Here is a 21,641-nt window from a genome sequence, read left to right as displayed (position 1 = left end):
TCAGTTTAGATCTCAGAGGATACTTGCAGTAAGTGACAAAAGAAGTGAAAGAAAAACAGGTATGCAGCATCATTCACAAAAAACATTATATATTCAACTGTCGAACAACTCTAGAATGTACATAGCTACTGTCATAATGTCAGAAATGTTGTAGCTATCTCGTGGGCAGCCCCAGCATATATTCAAACTACATCAGTTGTTGACGCAAATGATGCATTTCACTATGTGTTTCGGTGTTTCGATGTACTTGTGACAAATAAAGCAGTCATTAATTTTAATCCTAATCTTAACAACATCCCACATTGCCAATCAAATAGCAATCAAATCAAAGAGACAAATCAGAATCAGGTTTAATGTCACTGACATATGTCGTGAAATTTGTTGTTTTGTGCAGCAGTACTGTGCAAAACATAAAATGTACTATAAATTATAATAAGAAATACATAAAAATTAAATATATGGTGCAAAGAGTGAGCATAAATAGTGAGGCAGTGTTCATGGGCTCATTGTCCGTTCATAAATCTGATGGCAGAGAGGAAGAAGCTGTTCGTAAAGTGCTGAGTTTGTGTCTGCAGGCTCCTGTTCCTCCACTCAACCTTCTGCAGCTTTTTCCAATCCTGTGCAGTGGCCCCTCCATACCAGACAGTTGCTCTCTCTAATACAGAGTGGGGATCACTATATGAACAAGGTACCTGATCCCTGCCAACAATGATGGTTTAAGTTTCATGCCAGGGCTCTCGTTTGGTTGGATATTTCAGTGGAAGGCTAAGCACTGTGCCTGTTGTTGTCAGCTGAAGCTGGTTTGCGTGGGTTACACCTCTCTACTTGCAAGTGCATTGAGCTTGGAGCTGATGCTGGCTGGTATTCTACGTATGAAACCCACTTGGTGCAATGCTAGCAAAGAGGCAGGGTGGTCTCCGGTTGCAGGTCCTTCTGGTGGTAGTGGCAAACTCTTTGGAGGAGATGGGAAGTAAGAGACAGGCCTTGTAGTCGTACGGTTTGAAGCTCTTTGGACACAACCAGACGAGATGAGTCAGTGCCATCATAAGCTGAATGGCCTCACCCAAGTGTTCAAAGGCAGCCAACGTATCGTCAAATGCAATTTTCTGCAGCTGCACCAAAGCCTCAGGCTTGCTCAAGTCGCCACATTCCATAACTCACCCAACAACAACCTTCACTCATCAGGAGTCACACTCAACATGCGATGCTCCACTGCATTCACACACTGCCACAGCTTCACACCCACATCTCACAGCATGCGCACAGCTCTTCAACCATACCAGCCACATCAGACAAGTAGTTTGCACGTCACTCACTGAGACACTTCCTCATTTCATGGTTACACATCTCAGGCTCAGTTGGAGCTAAACATATGTACGGGTGCACTTGCATGCCCTGATGCCATGGAGGAGGCAAGCTCGTCTCTTGCCGGGGTGCTAGTCACTGAGGAGGTCACAGCATAAAAGCAGAAACTATTGCTGAGGGTCTTCTTATATTCCACCTCCCCCTCAATTTAGGAGATACATGAGAGCAATAAACAGTCCGCCAAAGGAACTCAGCAGGTTAGGAATCTTCTGTGGGAGGAAAAGAATTGGCCCTGATGCAAGATTTTGATCCAAACTATTGACAATTCCCTTCCTCTCACAGATATCACTCAATCCACTGAGTTCATCCTGCAGATTGTTTGTTCCCCCTCTCCTTTTACAAGCTGTAGATAGATCTCCCTTCATTCTCCCACACTTCAATGAATGAAGTCCATGAATGGGTATTTGGAATCACATTTGGACTAGCTCTTTGCAGCAGGAAGGGGCTGATAAGATTGTTCCTTCCTTCTCCTCCTTCCATTTCCACCCCACATCCTTAACTTGATCATCTACACAGCTCTCCATACTGGTGACAAAGGCAAAGACCTCCAGACACAGTAAAGAGCGACATGAATCTCAATACTTTCCTGATGAGTACAGCTGTAATTTTCCTGAGCAGCCTATACAAAAGTTTGCTCTATCAAGGTATGTATAGTGTCAAAACATTCATTATTTGTATGCTGCTCTGCTATGTGTGAATTAAGCACCAGTCTCTTTAGCCACCATTAGCTTGTTGAGGTGGCTAAAATGCATTGGGCACGGTGGATCAAAGTAGAATGAAATCAGTACAACTACAGCCATAATAACAGCCACTGAACTGCATCTGGTGAAGACTGCATCAGGGTGAAGACTGATGAAGTTTTTTCTGTTCTCAAGTACAAAGCATTTTTCTGGTCTGAAGTAGAGTTGATATCTGATTATCTTTATGATTGGCTATCCATGGATATAGGCAGAATGCCAAGAGCTTCATCAATATAGCATTTAGCACAACATGCTTGACAAATAGACACGTGCGCTGTTGAAGCCATCTTTTTTCCTCAAAATTTCTAAGCAATGGACTTCATCTCCAAATACTGAGTAGGATTTCAAGGAAGTTCCTCTTACCAATAAGAAATAAAAGCATTCCTCTTCTAGATAATCTCTCAGGATTGAAAATGCCTTTATGGAGAATAATTAACTGTCCCTTTCAACCAACTCACGAGCACAGAACACACAAAGCATCTCTGAAGTCTTGCGTAAAAACACATTATGGTTCCTTCCTTTCTACAAGCAAAAGTGTTGCCAAATATATTCCCAAAATCAATGTCCCTTTTCGAAAAGCAGCTGAAAAAAATCCCTGTTGCATTGAATTATCAGGTGAGGACTCCAAATTAATTCTTAATGAAATGTCTCATTTGATAAATCATAAAAATAGACTTTCAAATTTAGTCATGACTATAACTTTGTGTATTATGTTTAGAACAACCTATTCATTTATCCATTGTCACCTAACTTATCAAGATTCTGCTAATTACAGTGGTGGGAAGGCAGTTCCTTCTATAATGAGTTCTAAATAGAGGGAGCGGAAAGGTGCCCGTCACCCATTTGAAAGATGACGAGGATGAGCCCTATGTGACCTTGTAGATGAAATATTGGAGGAAGAAGAAATAAATAATAATAAACTATAGGTGTCAATAAGTAAGAAATGTCTAACATAAACATGTGTAGAAGTACCATATGGAAATTCATGGGAATAATTGCACAAGTATCAACACAACACCTCATAAACAACGTCATGCAACTTCTGTGGTATGCAAAATTACAATCACATGCACAGAATAATATTTGGATAAGCATTCCAACTAAACAACTAACCAACAGAAGCCTTAGATTCACATACGGGTCCTCCTTTGGTTACAACCATCTGACTTATGGATACCCTGTACATACAATTGAGCACAGAATAATCTGGAGATGCTGGGGTCAAAGCAACACTCACAACACGCTGGAGGAACTCAGCAGGTCGGGCAGCATCCGTGGAAAAGATCGGTCGACGTTTCGGGCCAGAACCCTTCGTCAAGGAAGGGGCAGAGGCCCTATAGAGAAGGTGGGGGGAGGGTGGGAAAGAGAATGCTGGTAGGTTCCAGGTGAAAAACCAGTAAGGGGAAAGATAAAGGGGTGGGAGAGGGGAGGCAGGGAGGTGATAGGCAGGGAGGTGATAGGCAGGAAAGGCGAAGAAAAAATAGGGGAAAGCACAATGGGTAGTAGAAGGAGGCAGAACCATGAGAGAGGCGATAGGCAGCTGAGGAAGGGGGTAGAATGAAATAGGGATAGGGGAAGGGAGGGGGAGGGAATTACCGGAAGTTGGAGAATTCTATGTTCATACCAAGGGGCTGGAGACTACCAAGACGGTATATGAGATGTTGCTCCTCCAACCTAAGTTTAGCCTCATCATGGCAGTAGAGGAGGCCATGTATGGACCTATTTGAATGGGAGTGGGAAGCAGAGTTGAAGTGGGTGGCTACTGGGAGATCCTGTCTGTTTTGGCGGACGGAGCGCTGGGAGATCCTAGGAGATCAATTGAACATTTGGGAGACCAGTGACGGGATGGATTTGCTAGCTGCTGTGGGACCATAGGCTTCTTCTGCTGTTTGGGAGAGGGACACTTCTGCACCACTTGCCTTCTCTCCCTGAGATGCAACATCAGGAGGGACTGGATTGAACCGAGCACAGCCGGGAGCACCGGGCAGACTCATGCACTCACCGAGCCTGTGAAGCCAGCTGGCGATTGCTCTTGCCGCTCCCGCTTGCTCTCCTGTCACCGCTGTTTCTGTGAACCTCTCCCACCCCAGCTTTTGTTTATTTCTAACTTACAAACTGTTCAGGTTACTAATATTTCTCAGGATCGGAACCCTATTGTAACCTGGTGACTTCTTATGTCAGGGATCATCCTAGGGCTTATGAAACTACAGACAGTTAGGATTCACTAAATTAAGAGACAGTCTTGAGGAAACAAAACCTGTGGCTAGTGAAACTGATCATTCTCATTGTGTCCTATTGAAACCACACAGGGAAAGACAACAGACGGATGTTCTGCTCTTGTTAAAGGAGCATCCCCGCCACTTAAAGCGCAGTTCAGGACAGATCTGTTTTTGTCACTTAACCTTCTGCTTCATTGTATATTCATGGAGCTGTCCCTCAACACTGTAACAATAGGGTATATTTTGTCTATTTACCTTTACTGTTAATTTCTACCCTGCTTTCAGTGTAATATGTTCCCATCAGTTTCATTCCCTTTCCTGACACCATCCCTCCTTGCATCTCAGGAGACAGGTTCGCAACCAATTTTGAGTGCAGTTTGTACTGGTAGGCTTTTAGAGCAGACACTTGTACCAAGTAATCAAAGAGCTTCAGCTAGTTAGGATGTGCTACCGCTGTAAATATGTAATTCTGTAAATTTACCTGCCTATATTGCAAATGAAACCAAAGTTAATCATTCATTATTATCTTTATGTTCAAGCAGTATAAAACATCCTGTCAGGAAAGGGTGGCTCTCTTGGATTCTACTGAAATCACCCTCTCTCCCGGACGGTTGCTGTGTGAATAAAAGGTTTTATATTTCCCAGTTACAGCTCCCATGTGGCTGTGCTTTAGTCAGTCACAACAGCCTTTGTATAGTATAACTGGTAAAGAAGAAACTATTTTGAAACTGATGATACTGCATATTAAGTCTCATTGGCATTACACCGAAATGGGGCAGCACGGTAGCATAGTGGTTAGCACAATGCTTTACATTTCAGGCCACCCAGCTTCTGTGCCCGCCACTGCTTAGAAGGAGCTTGCACGTTCTCTCTGTGATCATGTGGGTTTCCTCCAGGTGTTCTGGTTTCCTCCTGCAGTCCAAAGATGTACCAGTTGGTAGGTTTACATTGTAAACTGTCCGTGATGAGGCAAGGATTAAATCAGGGGGATTGCTGGGCTCACAGCTCAATGGGCTGGCAGGGCCTATTCCGTGCTGTATCTCAATCAATCGATCGATCAATAAATAACAAAAACACTGACGACCATTTGAGTAGATGCACATTTGTACTGCATTGAATTTCTTTACCTTTAATGCTAATTTCCATCCTTGCTTTCAATGTACATGTTCCTGTCTGTTTCATTCTCTTTCCTGACATCCCTCCTAGCAACAAATGTCCATTATAAGCTTACAAATTCTCAGATATTTTAAGCACATCTCAACCCACCCTGCTTTCCATAAGGAATCCACACCATTGTTCCGGTTTCTTCACCTTTTACCATCTGCTTTAACAATGGGGCTTTCCACAACAGTACCTTTAAGGGTTTCCCTTGTCCTCAACGTTCACTCCGTAAGTCTCTGTATCTAGTGAATAATTTTATTTACAGTACTGTACAGAAGTCTTAGGCACAAGTAAAAAATGTGGTTATTTATTGAGATACAGCGCAGAATCCACGTCACCCAGAAATCCCCCAAATGAATCCTAACCTAATCACGGGACAATTTACAATGACCAGTTAGCCTAGCCTACCAACTCTTATGTCTTTTTCCTATGGGAGGAAACTGAAGCACTCAAAGGGAATCCATGCTTTCACGGGGCGAATGTACAAACTTCCTACAGGCAGCGGAGGGAATTGAACCCAGGTCACAGGCACTGTAAAGCGTTGCGCTAACCACTACATTACCATGCCACCCCCTATTACAAATATTCTGTAAAGCAAAGATGCTTTCAAAAATAACGAACTGAAAAGTTTTTAAATATCAAAAAAATTACTATAAAGAGCAGTAAACAGTAAAAACACTAAATCAAATCAATATTTGGTGTGACCATTCTTTGCCTTTAAAACTTCATCGGTTTTCTTAGGTAAACTGCCATGCAGCTTCATCAGAAAATCAGCTGGTAGGTTGTTCCAAGCATCTTGGAGAACTTGCCACATGTCCTCTACAGACTTTGGCTTCCTCGCTTGCTTATGTCTCTCCATGTAATCCCAGACAACCTCGATGATGTAGAGATCAGTGGAGGCCATAGCATCTGAAACCATATAAAAAAATCAAGGGTGCCAAAGATATCCGCACAGCGCTGTAATTTCTGCACTTTCAATGGATTTCCACTACCCTTCACCCCCCTTTTAACATTCTAAAGGAACTGCTCTCCACGACTTTCTGTTTCATCCTTCTGTCTCTAGCAACCAATCTTCTTCTCACAGCACTTTCCCCTGCCACTTCCAGAGATTCAACACTTGTAGTTATTTGCTCCTCCCTATGCAACATTCAGAAACCAAACAGTCCCTTCAGCTGAAGCATTAATTCTTTGGCACTGCTTCCAACTTAATACATTGCACTTGGTGTTCACACCCGTGGTGTCCTCTACAGTGAAGTAATCAAATGTCGATTGGGTAAGCACTTTAGGGAGCAGCTCCTGAGTTTCCAGTTGCCTGTTCAAGTTTATTGTTATTCAACCATACACATGTACACACGAAGAAACATCGTTCCTCTGGGCCAAGGTACAAAACACAGTACATATATTCAGACACAGCACATACAGTACTATGCAAGTCTTAGGCACATATATGGTCTATATATATCCAGGGTTCCTAAGGCTATTGCACAGTATTGTATGTTATGTCTACTGAGCTAATACAAAGCCAAGTGCTCTTATTTGTTTCCCAACCATCTTCTTATCTTAACCAATATACAGAACTATGCAAAAGTCTCAGACACCTCAGCTATATACATGTGCCTAAGACTATCGCACAGTACTGTACAGTTTAGGTACAGCACATACAGTCACAAAATAATATTAGCAGAAGTCCCTGCCACAGAGACTGAAGATTGACAAGTTGACATAAAATGTAAAATGTGATTAAAATACTCTGTAACACTCCCACTCTGAATTCTCTGTCTTCTGTTTCCTACTTTGGTCCAATGAAGCCCAGTGTAAGCTTGAGGAACAGCACCTCCTCTTCCAACTGGGCATGTATCAGTCTTCATGACTAAAATTTCAGGTAACCAGTTGTACATTTACGTGGCTGTATACTTCTACACCAACTTTTTTTCTTCTTTTTTTCACTCCCAACCTCCCCCTTCTCTCGGAAACCTAAAGCACATTTATTCTCTCATTTTTTCCGGTTGTGATGGAAGATCTGATGTTCCGTTCTTCTCCCCCTTGGATGCTGCCTGACCTGAATGCGTGCAGCATTTTCCACTTTTGTTTCAGACTTAAAGCATTTCAGATTTTAGTTCCTGCACACATAAATCCTCTCATGCAGCTCAAAGTTGTTGAATTCCTTCGTGGAGAAAATATTGTTGGAATCGAATAATACCGCATTAAATGGTGTGAGAAGATTAAGTGTCGTTACACAGAAGGCACAACAGCACCTCCACTTAGAAATTTGAGAAGATTCAGCATGTCACCATAAACTTTGTCAAACCTTTATAGGTGCAGTGGAGAGTATCCTATCTGGATGCATCATGGCCTGGTATGGAAAAACCAATGACCAGACATGGAAAAGTCTGCAGAAGGTGGTGGATACAGCTCAGCCCATCACAGACAAAACCCTCCCCACCATTCAGCAAAGTTACATGGATCGCTGCCAAAAGAAGGTAGCATCCATTATCAAATACTCCCACCATCCAGGCCATGCACATTCTTGATACTATTATCATGTAAGACAAACAGAAGTCTTAGATCCCACACCACCAGGTTCAAGAACAGTTATTACCCTACCGCCATTAGGCCCCTGAACTGGCATGGATAACTTCAATCATCCTTACTCTAAATTGATTCTGGGACCTACAGATTCACATTCAAGGACTCTTTAGAACTCATACTCTCTATATTATTTTTACTTTCACTGTTTGCCTGCTTTTGCACAGTGGCGTTTGTCAGTCTTTGTATATGTATAGTTTTTCATAAAATTCAATTGTATTTCATAGATCCCCCTGTAAATGCCTCAAGAAAATGAATCTCAAGGTAGCATACGATAACACCTACGTACTTTGATAGTAAGTTTACTTGGATTTTTGAACCTGAATAAACCACTAAATATAGTTTTTGCAAATCACAAAAACAGCAAGACATTTCAGAGGATTGCAAAATAGGATGCTGCTAGGGAAGCTTGATTAGAATTGCTGTATGTTTCTTAAATTCTATTTATAATATTTGTGATGACATGCCAAATACTTTTTCAGTGTTATATGATGGAAAATTAATGTATATTCAAAAAGCAGCGAGAAGAATCCACTTCTCACAGTGGTGAAATCTTTGAGCGCTATTTGATTGAAGACTTTAAACCTTTTGAAAGCAGTATTGTCTTAATGACTTTCGAAATGGTGTTTCCATCAAATGTCATCTGCACAAGTGATATACTGAATGCTGCAAATTTGAAACGAAGGTGATTGACTGAATTATCAAGTACTTCTGTGTTCATGGCATTTACAGTATGTCATATAAAATCAAAAACTGCAGTGTAGGAATTAAGCTGTGGAGGCGTTTTTCTCCACAACAACAACCTTGCACTCCACGTCAGTAAAACCAAGGAATTGATTGCAGAATTCAGAAAGGACAAATTGGGAGGACACATAGTAGTTCTCATCAAGGGGTCAGCAGAGGATAGAGTGAGCAGCTTTAAGCTATAAACACAAGAGACTTTGCAGATGCTGGAGATTCACACATAAAACCAGAGTAACGTGCACAAAATGCTGGAGGAACCTAGTAGATCAGGCAGCACCTGTGGAAAGTCCAGATTTCGAATGGATACCCTTCATGGGTCTCAGTCTGAAACTTTGACCTTTATTCCTCTCCATCATAAACTGCTAAGTCGTCAAATATTACTGACTTTCTGCACTTTTGGTTTTTTCCCCTAAATAAATTATAGTTATAGCAGTGACCTCTACCAAAGCCTAAATGGTGCTTGACGGTTACACAACAATTACAATTCTTTACTTTGGCATATTTTGTCGCCAAGTCAAATTTTCCACTAAAACATCTTTTCTCAATGAACTGTTACAAAAGATGAAAACAAATATATTCCAATGCAAAATATTTGTTGCTAATAAGCCACATAGTTGAACAGAACACAGCTTTTATCTTTACTAGCAAAAAGATTTTATTTTTTGGCAACTATTTGGGTGTCAAAGTGCTTGGACTTTGCGTTTGTTGCTAAGAATACATAACTCCAGAGAAAACCTAAATGATTAGGTCTTGGTGACATTCCAAAAAAACAAGGAATCATTTCAACAGCAAAATTCAAGGGAACTTTGCAGAATGTTGCATACTACTGGAACAATCCCAAACCTAACTGAGGGACTAAGATGTGTTACAACACTCAGTGCACCCCTTTGCTTAGGAATCAATGTAATATAAAAGCTCTGGACACAGATAAGGGTTTGCCAAATTTCTTTCATTTATAACCTTACACAGCTTCATGTGAATCCATGCTAATCCAGTCAGAGATGTGGTGTAATTAGTACTTAAAACCTATTTAGTAAAAATAAACGTAAAAACAGATTTATTCCCCATTTAAAATAAAACAAATAATTTTTAAAAAATAACCTGGAGAGATCCAGGAGTTTATGCATTCCCCCAGTGATCATCTGAATTTTCTCCGGGTGCTCCGGTTTAGTCCCACCTTGAAATAAGACATACCAGTTAGAGTTAGTAAGGTGTGGGCATGCTATGCATAGTTGACGCTTTCGGGCTGCCTCGAAGCACGTCTCAGACTATGTTGGTCATTGATGCAAACCACGCATTCCACTGCATATTTCGATGTTTCAATGTATCTGCAACAAATAAAGCTAATCTTGATCTTCCAATGATTTTGCATCTCCACCTTTGCTACTAATTTTACACCTGGTTCATAGAAGGAAAAGTCAACACACCTCATCATTAAGGGAATGGTTGTGGTGAATGGCCGTTCTTTCATTTATTAGATTTGGGGAGAGGAAAAGTTTAGCAATAAGCGTATAGTTACTCATGTATATGAGTTGAAAAGCTTCACTTTTGCTATGCCCAGTTATTCTGGCTTTATAATTATGCACAGTGGACCTTGGACATGTGGTCTTGCACAGCTGAGTGCTTAACTGGGTACAAGGTGATGAGGTTTATCAGGATTATTATCACTGACATATGTTGGTTAATTTGTTGTTTTGCAGAATCAGTACAGTGCTGTTATGTATTGCAATGTACCGCTACCGCAAAAACAGCAAATTTCACAATATATGCCGGTGATATTAAACCTGATTCTGACTCTTTATGGAGAGGGTCTTTAATGATGGATGCAGCCTTCTTGAGGCTTCAGTTTTTGAAGATATCCTTGATGGTGGGAAGCTAACACCCATGAAGAAGCTGTTGGAGTCTGCAACCCTCTGTTGCTTTTAACATTCTACTGCATTGGCTCTTCCATACCAGGTGGTGATCTACCCAGTCAGAATGCTCTCCACAGTACATCTGTAGAAATGTGCTAGGATCTTTGGTAACATAACAAATCTCCTCAAACTCCACTGAGTACAGCCACTGACAAGCCTTCTTCAGAATTGCATCATTATTACAGTGATTTTGCTGGTCCTCTTCAGATTACTGAGAATTGTTCACAAGCCAGAAGGTTGGAAAATGGAAATTCAGCTGCTGAGCAATATATTTAGGTAAAACATAGGCTAACCAAGGGTAGTGTGCAGTAAAATCTGGGCATTTTACTCTGCCCGTCAGATACTGGCCTGAACTAAGTTCCCACACAGTCAAAGATGACCACAGATCCACAGCAACTGACAAATACGTCTGCCAGTCTGCCAAAGGCTTGTACATAAGTCAGACGTTCATAAACTGGGGAGAAGCAGTACACATTAATACAGCAGCCCTTTTATAAAGTCAAGTTTATTGTTGTACCCACAGGTGCAATGAAAAACCTACAGCAGCATCACAAGCACGTTGCAAACCTCAGTGGACACTTTATTAGGTACACCTGTTTGTTAATGCACATACCTAATTAACCAATCACGTGGCAGCAACTCAATGCATAAAAGCATGGTCAAGAGTTTCAGTTGCTGCTCAGACCAAACATCAGAATGGGGACAAAATGTGACTTTGACTGTGGAATGATTGTTGGTGCCAAGCAGAGTGGTTTGAGTATCTCAGAAACTGCTGACCCCCTGGGAGTTTCATGCACAACATCCTCTACAGCTTACGGAGAATGTGGCAAAAACACAAACATCCAGCGGGCGGCCATTCTGTGTGCAAGAACATCTGTTAATGAGAGAGGTCAGAGGAGAATGGCCAGACTGGTTCAAGCTGGCAGGAAGGCACCAGTAACTAAAATAACCACATGTTATGACAGTGGTGTGCCGAAGAGCATCTCTGAAGGCACAACACATCAAACCTTGAAGTGGATGGGCTACAGCAGCAGAAGAAAACGGATATACACTCAGTGGCTACTTCATTAGGTACAGCAGGTAACTATACAGAGTTTTTATTAGAAAGAACACAAATTAGAACACTAAAAACAGAGTCCATTTTAGTGCAGAGTGATCAAAGTAGTCATAAAGTCTCAAAGCAGGAACAGGTAGGAAAGGAGACAGAGAAGATCTATGAAAGAAGACTATTTGTCCTATTGTGCCTGTAGTGGTAGAAAAAGGAGTAGCTACCTAGTCTAAACAATTTCAACACTGGGTCAGCAGCACCACAGTTAGCCAAGTATTTTTGTAAATGTGATGATTGCTTCTGGCTCCATCACCCTATCGGAGAGTAATATTCAACTTAAAAATCACTTACAATGAATTCTCATTAACATTAATTATACTTTTATCTTTTATGTGTCCTTACACATAATCCAGTCAGTTGAGCATTCCGAATGTGCGGGTTTAAATAGGGAGTACAGATGACATCAGGGGAATTGACTTGGAGGAGTCACGGAGCCCAGCGGTGCGAAGGAGCAGAATTAACATGTACAGTTGGCGTGACACAATCACTAAAGCACCCCTACTTAATGATTGTAGCTCTATTTATATTAATGCAGCTCTCTTACGCTGTGTGCTTCAGTAACCCGCACTAGCTGTTCTCACTTATGATGTTGGCAGCAATTATTTTTTTTTTAAATTTTGTTTAAATGCATACAAGGAAAGAAAAGATGTTTAAGATCATTTTCTGATTAAGTGTTTACACAAAAATGTAAATAAAATTGATACTGGCAATATCTTCAAGAAATGAAACTCCTCGCACTTCTTTTTCATCTTCTTACTCACTTTCTTTTTCAACTATAACGGCAAAGAATTAATAATTTGATGAGCAGTTGTGATTAATAATAAAATCCCTTCTGCTTGCTTCTAAATGAATTACACAGCAGCAAAGAAATAAAATTTTGAGAGCCCTTTTTTTCCCGCCACTCTGACACAGAAGGTCACCCATGAGTGGAAAGCCAGACATCTATTTTCGGGGCTCTCCACGGCACCCAGAAATTCATCCAAGTCAACAGGCAGAAATAACTCCGGATCTAGCACTTGCTCCAATTTTTCCTCTGACTTCTGCTTGCTTCCCTGCTGTGAAATGGCTGATGGTTAAGAGACACACAAAGAATGAGCTTTTAGAACTTTTATTCCTATAATGCTCATCATTGAAAGAAATTGGACGGAACAGTGATGTTAGTTCTATTTTCTATTTTAACCAGTATAATTAAAATTTGTGATAGCCGACTGTAACATGCACTTGCGTCTTCCTTCTTCCTTTCCAGTTCTGATGAAAGGTCTCGGCCCAAACCGTCAACTGTTTATTCCTCTCCATAGAAGCTGCTTGACCTAATGAGTTCCTCCAGTATTTTGAGTCCGTTGCTCTGGATTTCCAGTATCTGTGGAATCCATTGTGTTTGTGACTTGCAACCACTTAGACCATAACACCATAACACATAGTAGAATTGTCCCATTGAGTCTGTTCCACCATTCCATCATGGCTGATTTATTATCGCTCTTAACCCCATTCTCCTGCCTTCTCCCCATAATCTTTGACACCCTTACTGATCTAGAATCTATCAACCTCTGCTTTAAATATACTCGCAATAAACACAAAATGCTGGAGGTACTCAGCAGGCCAGGTAGTATCTATGGAAAAAAGCACAGTCGACGTTTCAGGCTGAAACCCTTCGGCAGGACTGGAGATAAAAAGCTGAGGAGTAGATTTAAAAGGTGGGGGGGGAGGGGAGAGAAAAACACCAGGTGATAGGTGAAACCTGAAGAGGGAGGGATGAAGTAAAGAGCTGGGAAATTGATTGATGAAAGAGACAGAAGGCCATGGAAGAAACAAAAAGGGCGGGACAGCATCAGAGGGAGGTAATGGGTGGACAAGGAGATAAGGTGAGAAAGGGAAATCGTGAAGGGGGCATTACTGGAAGTTTGAGAAATTGAAGTTCATGCCATCAGGTTCGAGGTTATCCAAACAGGATATAAAGTGTTGTTCCTCCAACCTAAGTGTGACCTCACCGCGCCAGTAGAAGTGGCCAAGGATGGACATATCGGACTGGGAATGGGAGGTGGAATTAAAATGGGTGGCCACTGGAAGATCCTGCTTGTTCTGGCGGACGGAGCGTAAATGCTCAGCAAAGCGGTCTCCCAATCTACATCGGGTCTCAGCAATATACAGGAGGCTACACTGGGAGCACCGAACACAGTAAAGGACCCCAAAAGACTCACAGACGAAGTGTTGCCTCACCTGGAAGGACTGTTTAGGGCCCTGAATGGTAGTGAGGGAGGAGGTGTAGGGGCAGGTGTAGCACATGTTCCGCTTGCAAGGATAAGTGCCAGGAGAGAGCAAAGCTCACCAAGCAAATTCAGCTATCACTGTTGTGTACCGTTGTGATTCTGACACCATCTCCACATCAGTGACACTGCCATAGATGCTACTCACCCTTTGGAGGGTCACCGGAGAACTTGAACCATATAGTCTTGGGACATAATGCAGGACTCTTTGTGGGCAATATGATTTGAATCCTGCTACAAAGAATAGGTGGACTTACAGCAGGTACTTCATTAAATCCTTGGGCATGGCCATCAGCTCAATTGGTTGATCCCTCTTCAGTCTACTGTTCGTTCCTAATAACAGAGGGTCTCTATGTACTACAAACCCCACCACCTCTAATGTGCAGCCGGTTTCCATTCCATCCTTCACCCAGCAAAAGCCATTACACCAGTCCATCCTCAACCACACCAAGATGGTGACAAAGTGTTGAGATTCCTTGCAAGTTGCTCCTACCAGATGTATTCATAACATCTGTTATAATTGTTCTCCTCTTCAAATCTAAATTCTAAGTCCTTCAGAATTACCAACACTGTTCTTCACTACATTCTGTAGTCTGTTTTGTTCTTCCTGTGTACAGCTGAAGGATGAAGAACAAGGACTGTCTGGGGTTGGAGGACTGTGTATGCACGTAGGTGGGAGAGGAGAACGGGGCTTGTTTAGCTGTTGTTGTTTTGTTGCTTGTTGTATTCTGTGTTGTTCTGCCGAGCATTGTGGGCCTGCCATGTTGGCACTGGAATGTGTGGGTGTATAGGTTGTTGACACAAACAATGTATTTCACCATATGTTTGAATGTACACATAATAAAATAAATTTGAATCTAGACCCAATGTACTTGTTTTGAAATAGTCTGCATGGATGTCTTGAAAACTAAGTTTTTCAGTCCATTTCAGTACATGTGGTAATACTAAGCCAATACTCCAATATCAAGTGCTGCCTATCACCCCCTCCCCTGTCAGTTTCAAATATTGTCCAGTTCCCTATTTTCACCCTCGACCTCCAACGGAGCCTGCTAAGCGCTCTGATTCCATACCATCTCCCCCATCCACCAGCCCCTAAAACCTTGAGGACATTGCCTGGACTTCATGAGAACCACCGACGAGTAAAGAAGTCATTCCTAGACAACATCACAAGCACATTCACAAGTGAGTAAGACTGGGTAGCACGGCACTGAGAAATACCCTCCACTGTAACAGAATTTTGAGGAGATGGAACAATGCCCAAACTGTCCATACGTGAGATAGGCGCACTGCAATTTCATCGCATGTATGCATTCCAGAGAAGTCCTGCTAATAGTGTCAGCGTGTACTCCTTGCTAACATCTCCCGCCCCGCTCCGCCCACAACTTCTTATTCTGGCTTCTGCCCCCTTCCTTTCCAGTCCTGAAAATTTTATTGTTTTGATCCTCTGCCTGAAGAAAGAGTATTGGCCAGGACTAAGAAAGAATTACCCATTTTTTTAAGTATGTATTGGAACTGGAGCAGACAGTCAGACATGGCTTAACATTTCATCTGAAGGACAACAGTATTTCTGACAGTGCAGTACTCCCTTGCTGCCGACCCTGATTATGTGCTTAATGTCCTGCTGGGGCTTGAATACACAAGTTCTGACCCAGGGGTGACTGTACAACCAACTCAGTGGAAAAGAACTGGGAACTGAGCACACATGTATATGTCTTCCAAAAAGAAGACACTGACTCACATTTTCATACTTTTTTTGAAAAACTGAAATTAATTTAAAAGTAATACTATTTGGGGCAATCAGAATAAAAGAAGGGGTATCGTCAATTCAGTCTCCTGCTCAATTTTAATCAGTCTTCTGAAAAAATACCAATTAATTCAAGGTAACTCAAAGCTATTCAAAACTATGAGGGGCTTTGGTATAGATAAGGAAAAAATGTTTTCCCTGGAACAGAGATTAGAAACCAGTTAAAGCTGATTTAAAGCAATTGGCAAAGGAGACGTAGAGGATAAGAGGAGAAATTTCCTCATGCACTAAGCTGTTACAACCTGGAATGCACTACCTCAAAAACAGATAGTCAGGGGAAATTGATTAAGAATTCAAAAAGGGAACTGAATCTACATTTTGGAAAGAAAATAACCGAAGGACAGCAGAATAATCAAAAGTGCAGTAAGAGTAATTGCATTACTCACAAAGATGGCATGGGTGCACTTGGATGCATAGCCAACCACTATACTACATGAATCCAGGAAAAGATATGGCTCTGAAATCAAGCCACAGTGACTGGTGAGTGCATAACTGTCTCAATACTAAAAGTGGCGCCAGCAATAAATGCAACCATGCAGACCAAACATTCTCATTCTCAATTTAAGTGCCCGGCCAGATTGAAAAGGTCAGGGTGTCAGGGCCGGAGATGAGGGGTAGACCAGCTCAGCTCACTGCTCCACGAGGCTAGCTCTTCTCGGCACTGAACTGAGGCTATGGCCTGCAACTAACAGGCTCCTGGATCGGCTCTGACTGGCTTTGCGATTGTGGACTCACCTTCGTGAGCTTCAGTTCTGAATGTTACTTGCTTATTTTTATTGTGTGCACGATTTGTTTTTTCTTCCCTGCATATTGGGTGTTTGATGGTCTTTTTTAAAATGGGTTCTTTGTTTTGTGGCTGCCTGTAAGGAGATGAATTTCAGGGTTGTATATACTATACATACTTTGATAATAAATGTACTTTGAACTTTGCTTTGAGTACATCAAATATGTTAACCAAAGTGCACATTTAGACTATTGACAAATCCTGTTTGTATCGGGGAATGTGCTAGTCACTGGCGTGATAGCAATAAAAAGAGCTGGATGAATAACAGTGAGGACAGATAAGAGGTAGAAAAGGTAATGAAGATTTTGTTGAAGAAGTAATTCAGGTAATGATTGACCGCTCTGTAGTTCTTATTAATCCTAATTTTGATTTAGCTGGGATTTACACAGATCTAAAAATTGATATACACCAACTGATTCGGATTTATTAATCAAAAACACTCAATATGCAATTCCACTCAAAACTACTAATCAAAAAGTGCAGTAAGCGTACTGCAATGCATCAAATAAATCCTTAACATATCAAGAATTATTTTCTGTAATTTAGAAGTGCTAAAACAGTGACACATATCAAACTGTTTTAACTTTCCTGAAAGACTTGAACTTTATATGAAAAATAGCAGGCTGTTGTTATAATGGTCTCTAAGTACCAACACCAGTCAGGGAGTGTATCTCCTTCAGTGTTTTCTTCTAGTACTTTTATTTTGAGTGTCATCAGTTTTATATGAAGAGCGTAAATAATGAACACTGTTCCTCTTCCCCGACTTCTCTCCCCCAGCTGGTTTTGACCAGGTGTTTTATTTTCACTGTCCTTAGATTCTTTTCAACATTCACCAATACACAAGTCAAAGTCACAGAGTAACCCAGTATGTAATAAGCTTGCAGTGGCCCGTCTAACAGAAATTGAGGGCAAAGGAGCACCAGGCTAAGGCACTGTCAACCTTACAGATTTATCACTGGGCTGTTTAGTGCTCTGACTGGAAGGGGATTACGGGTGGGTGGAGACACAAATAAACAGAGACATAAAGATACACACAAACACAGATACAGAGCAGCAGATAGTTCACATGACCAAGCAAGATAAATTCACACCCTGCTGACCGAGGCAATTAAGGCATACTGAATGCAACCTAGGATCATGAAACGTTTTCTCCAAACAATGCAAATTTTTCTTTTGTATTGCTGGAGAGGAAGGTCACAGTACAGCAGTCGTCTTTTCTGTGCATTCAATGTGTTTCATTTTCCAAATAAAAATGAAATAACAATGCACGACACATCCCAAACGCCCCAGCTCCCTTGCTTCAGAGCTCTGCGTGCTTGTGGGCATTGCTTTTGTAAGTCAGAAGAGGAAGCAATGGGCTTCACGAAGATAATATGCTGGCAGGCAGCAGTGGTTCACTCTCTCCAGTTCAACCTACATGAAAGGACACTGCCTAATCTGTATTCAGTTATGACATTGTAAGGATCTGATATGGAACATTAGGTACTAACTCTTCGAGTAGGCTGGTGTCCTTCAGTTTACATTATTTGATGTTAATATAAAAACAATTACATACAGCATAATTTGTCATTGTGAAAGCTTTCTTTTCTCCTAAGTTAATTTAAATCCATTTACCTACAATTAATTACCATTAATTAGTGGAGACATCAGTGTTTTTGAAATGTGGATGTTTTTGCTGCAGATTCTATCTCTCTGGTTTGAATACTAACAGAAGGTGTCCTACAAGTTACTTCTAAGTAAATGCAACTTACCTTATTATCTCACACGCTGATTTATATAAAATAAAAAATCAATAAATGGCCACTGCGAAGATGAATATTTTTGCAAAAATTTGATAACATATTTCTTTTCATTTTACTAAAAAGCCAATTTTCTCATTGTGAATCCAACTTTGGAAAGAAAATGTTGGTATTTGCTGTGTAGAAAATCAATAAGTTAAATCTGTAGGGCTACGCAGAAGCTTTATTTTTTTCCACACTTATTAAACATTTCACACGTTGAAACAAAAATACTTGAAATAGAATGCTGGCATATGCCTTGAAAACCAAAGTGCTTTGTTTTTTTGTAATTGAAAAGTTATTTATTGAAATTGAACTAACCAGAGGCTTGAAACAGTACAATTGTTCAGCACTGAAGTGGATATATTTCCTCAGAACAAAGGACTAGATATTTTACCGCAAATACATTGTTTTGGATCACAGGCGTTTAAAATAGATAATGTGATGAAAGCCTAAATTGGAGCTTGATTTAGAAGCAAGTATGGTTTGCCTCATCATCTTCCCCCACATTTTCCGTTCGTATCTTCAGCACAGTCTGCAATCACTGCACAATTTTGTGGTTTTTGAAAATCCAAACACACACACTTACATACTAAAAATGGCAACTGTCATACTGCAGAGAAAAAAATCACAGATTTATTCTACACCATATTAACATTTTAACACAGTACCACAGTGACTATACTTCCAAAGTATTTCACTGGTTGCAAATGATTTGTGCTATCCCAATGTTGTAAAAGGACTTTCCGTGTCTTTCAAACCCTTCCTTATAAAGTTAACATGGAACTTCATCAGTCACACAATTTGTCTGATTTACCTGCTATATGTTCAATTTCATATTGAAAACATGAGGAACTCTGCTGCTGAAAGTCAATGGAAAGAAATGTCGAAAACTAAGTGCTTACTCTATCGGGAAATACTACCTCAAAATTCAAGAATCAGACTTGCCAAATCAAATTCCAGTTTAATTATCATTTGACCATAAATGAATATAACCAAACAAAACAGCATTTCTGTTGGGTCAAGGTGCAAAATATACACAGCACATTCAAAATAGCAGGCAAAAAAACCACAGTCATGCAAAAGAATTTTATTTATATATATATATATAGATAGATAGATAATATCGATCACATGTACATCGAAACACACAGTGAAATGTGTCTTTTGCATTGACCATCAACACACCTGACAGTGTGCTGGGGGCAGCCAGCAAGTGCTGCCACATATTCCAGTGCCAACACAGCATGTCCAGCAGAACAACACAGAGCACAACAACCTGAACACAAGAAGTCAGAATCAGAATCAGGTTTAATATCACTGGCATGTGTCGTGAAATTTGCTGTTTTGCAACATTAAAAATGATAAATTACAATAAGAAGTATATATAAAGAATTACTATCAATATGTAATGGAAAAAAGAGAGGAAAAAATACTGAGGTAGTGTTCATGGGTTCATTGTCCATTCAGAAAACTGATGGCAGAGGGGAAGAAGCTGTTCCAAAAATGGTGAGTGTGTGTATTCAGGCTCCTGTATTTCCTCCCTGTTGGTAGCAATGAGAAGAGGGCAGGTCTTGGGTGATGAGGGTCCTTAGTGATGGACGCTGGCCTTTTAGATGCATGGCCTTTTGAAGGAGTCCTGGTTGCTGGGGAGACCAGTGCCCATGTTGCAGCTGGCAGAGGTTAAAACTTTCTGCAGCTTTTACCGATCACGTGCAGTGGCCCCTCCATACCAGACGATGATGTAATCAGTCAGAATGCTCTCCATGGTATATCTGTAGAAATTTGCGAGTACCTATGGCGACATACTAATTCTCCTCAAACCCCTAACGAGATATAGCTGCGTTCATGCTTTGCAATTGCATCAATACGCTGTGCTCAGGATTGATCGTCAGACACCCAGGAACCTGAAACTGCTTGCCCTTTCCACTTCTGATCCCTCAATGAGAACTGATGTGTGTTCCCTCAGCTTCGCCTTCCTGAAGCCCCGTAATCAATTCCTGGGTGTTACTGATAGTGAGTGCAAGGCTGTTGCTACAACACTACCCAACTAGCCAATCCATCTTGCTCCTGTACGCCCCCTCATCACCATCTGAAATTCTGCCAATAAAATAGCTGTGACATCGGCAAGTTTATAGATGGTGTTTGAGCTGTGCCCAGCCACACAATCGTGGATGTAGAGAGACCAGACAGCGGGCTAAGTACGCATCCTTGAGGTGCACCAGTGTTGATTGACAGTGAGAAGGAGAGGTTATTTCCGATCTGCACAGACTGTGGTCTCTCAGTGAGGAGGTAAAAGAATCCAGTTGCAAAGCAAGGCACAGAGGCCCAGGTTTTGGAGCTTGTTGATTAGAACTGAGGGTATTATTGAGTTGAACACTGAGCTATAGTCAATAGTCAACAGCCTGAAATAGATATTGTTATTGTCCAGATGATCCGAGGCCGAGTGTAGAACCAGTGAGATTGCATCTGCTGTAGGCAATTTGCAGAGGGTCCAGGTCTTTGCTTAGACAGGAGTTATTTCAGCCATGTCCAGTCTCTCAAAGCACTTCATCAGAGTAGATATGAATGATCTGGGTAATAGTTGTGAGGCAGCTCATCCTGTTCTGCTTGGGCACTGGTATAATTGTCATACTTTTGAAGTAGATAGGAACCTCCAACTACAGCAGTGAGAGATTGGAGGTGTCCTTGAATACTCCCACCAGTTGGTTGACACGGGTGTTCAGGGCCCCAACAGGTACAGCATCAGGGTCTGATGCCTTGCAAGGGTTCACCCTCTTGAAAGATGTTCTGCCATCGGCCTCCGAAACTGAGATCACCAGGTCACCAAAAGCTGCAGGGATTCACACAGGCGTAATTCTATTCTCCCTTCAAAGCATGCATAAAAGGCATTGTGCTAATCCATGAACGAAGCATCACAGCCATTCACGATGTTAGTTTTCGCTTTGTGGGAAGTAATGGTCTACAAACCCTGCCAGAGCTGATGTGCATCCGATTCCACTTCTAATCTCAATCAGACTTACTTTTTGCCCTTAAACTAGCCTTCCATAGATCGTACTTGGGACTTCTTGTACAAAACAAGTGATAAAACAACAAAACATGTTCCATTCCTCCCTCCCAACGCACATACACAGTCCTCTATCCCAGGACAAGGAAATTTTAAAAAAGAGAAGTT

At 41.3% G+C, this 21,641-nt stretch overlaps 1 protein-coding gene across 5 annotated transcripts in view; it reads right to left on the bottom strand.

Annotated features, from left to right (window-relative positions):
* Positions 1-21,641, bottom strand: part of wwox (WW domain containing oxidoreductase) — a 1,184,285-nt gene that overhangs the window by 437,031 nt on the left and 725,613 nt on the right. Inside the window, exon 10 of one of the 5 annotated variants that reach the window (XM_063067211.1) lies at positions 6,161-6,394. The exons of the other annotated variants lie outside the window; for them this stretch is intronic. Coding sequence (XP_062923281.1) covers positions 6,174-6,394 — 221 coding nt within the window. The 3' untranslated portion in view covers positions 6,161-6,173. Of the gene's footprint in view, positions 1-6,160; positions 6,395-21,641 lie in introns of those variants that run through there. 5 annotated transcript variants of the gene reach the window in all.

This window comes from Mobula hypostoma, chromosome 14, assembly GCF_963921235.1.
Source record: "Mobula hypostoma chromosome 14, sMobHyp1.1, whole genome shotgun sequence".
Lineage (NCBI taxonomy): Eukaryota > Metazoa > Chordata > Chondrichthyes > Myliobatiformes > Myliobatidae > Mobula > Mobula hypostoma.
The sequence above is the reverse complement of the archived record's forward strand: the minus strand, read 5'-3'. Positions and strand labels throughout refer to the sequence as shown.